The sequence below is a fragment of the Pundamilia nyererei genome, unplaced genomic scaffold, assembly GCF_000239375.1.
Source record: "Pundamilia nyererei isolate P.nyererei 1_Seehausen unplaced genomic scaffold, PunNye1.0 scaffold00028, whole genome shotgun sequence".
Lineage (NCBI taxonomy): Eukaryota > Metazoa > Chordata > Actinopteri > Cichliformes > Cichlidae > Pundamilia > Pundamilia nyererei.
Window position 1 is genome coordinate 1,417,283 of NW_005187429.1, and position 1,605 is coordinate 1,418,887.

The 1,605-nt window shown below is 43.9% G+C and overlaps 1 protein-coding gene across 1 annotated transcript in view; it reads left to right on the forward strand.

The window, feature by feature from the left end:
• Positions 1 to 1,605, forward strand: part of LOC102198506 (uncharacterized) — a 23,592-nt gene that overhangs the window by 19,077 nt on the left and 2,910 nt on the right. Inside the window, exon 8 of the mRNA XM_013909616.1 lies at positions 24 to 228. Within this exon, the coding sequence (XP_013765070.1) occupies positions 24 to 228 (205 nt within the window). The remainder of the gene's footprint in view (positions 1 to 23; positions 229 to 1,605) is intronic.

Here is a 1,605-nt window from a genome sequence, read left to right on the forward strand (position 1 = left end):
TTTTTTCGTCCTTGACATACCAGCGAGGCAGAGTTTGACAAACTGGTTCCCTCTCCTCTAAACTATCTGCGTCATCGTGATCTTACAGGCATGCAGCACCTCGTCGAGTGCGTTTGTGTCGGAGCAGATGAGAAGAAGCATTACCTCTGCACGCTCTGCGGCCTAACAGTCGGCGCCCACATGATCATCAAACACGTCCTGAGCTTTGACCACATCTTTTGGTATTTTGTAAGTAGCAGTGGCATCAAAGACCATATTAATTAAGTTAATTGCTTGAGATGAGTTGTAACTTAGAGGATTTCAAATTGTACAGTTTGAGAGTTCAGCTGAGTTGTTTAGAAGGCAATCAGATGATTTGAAGTAGTCGGGCTAATGTAATGGGAAGTTAAGATTTGAGATATGAGTGGATGCGTCATCATGCAGACTTTCAAACTCTTCATCTTCAAATTAAACTACAAGACTGACTCACACTGAGCTCACACTCCTCACCTATCTCTAGCCCAAATCCTTCAAAGAGCAGCTTTCCTCGTCGCCTTTTTATTGACAACTGTTACAATACACATCACAGCAAAAGCACCCCCCCTTGGTTACAAAGACAAGGTACTGTGTGTGTGCGTGTGTCTCTGTGTGCGTGACTTCCTGCTCACCAAAAGGATCATAAAAGCGGGAATTAACATCAAACAGAATCTTCACAAGGGATGTGCTTGTGATAAAGCCTCCCCCAGCATGGAGTGGCTGGAGAGGTGGTCAGAGACAAAGGAATGTCTTGATCCTATAGATTGAACTATAACTTTACAAATTTAAGAAACACAATGACACATTCAACAATTAGACTTAACATAAGGGATCACTACAGGTTTTCGCTTTGGCAGCGGTTGTCCTTCTCTCCTGGATCGGCTGGAGCTTTCTTTTGGCGCCTTCCCAGCTTTGACAAAAGTCCAGCTGGGATAACCACATTTACTCAGGGCCTTCTTGGTGTGAGGTTCCTCTTCTTCCCTGGCCACTGTGTCTGTGGGGATGGTGTTCGCTCTATGTTGTAACATCCTAATGACACCCAGTTTATGTTCCAGTGGATGATGAGTGTCAAACCTTAAATGCTGATCTGTATGTGTAGGTTTACGGTACACATCAGTTTTAGAGGTCCCCCATTACTGATGGAAATCTCACAGCCTAAGAAGGCTAACCTGCCACTTTTCATATCCTCCCTGGTGAATTTGATGTGTCGATCCACCGAGTTAATGTGATCCGTGAAATGTGGTACGTCCTGAGATTAGATTTTCACCCAGGTGTCATCCACATACCTGTTTCTGCCTGTAGAACTGACACTTGTATGTGAAGTAGGTGGAATTAAGACCGTTCTAAAAGGAAACACACTTGGTTTGTGAATGGTACTCATGGCCATTGATCAGTGGGCTTTGATCAGTGGTTGTTGATCAATGGTCATGAGAATTTGCATAATTATGATGAAGAAACTGACCTCCCAGCCCATTGTTCCTTCAGTGGGCTGGCTTCAGTCATTATGCAAATGTACTGTTTATAAGATTGGGGAAACCTGCAGTCAGCTGAGACTGAAGAAGTCACTTGGATAAGTGACGAAACGTTTCT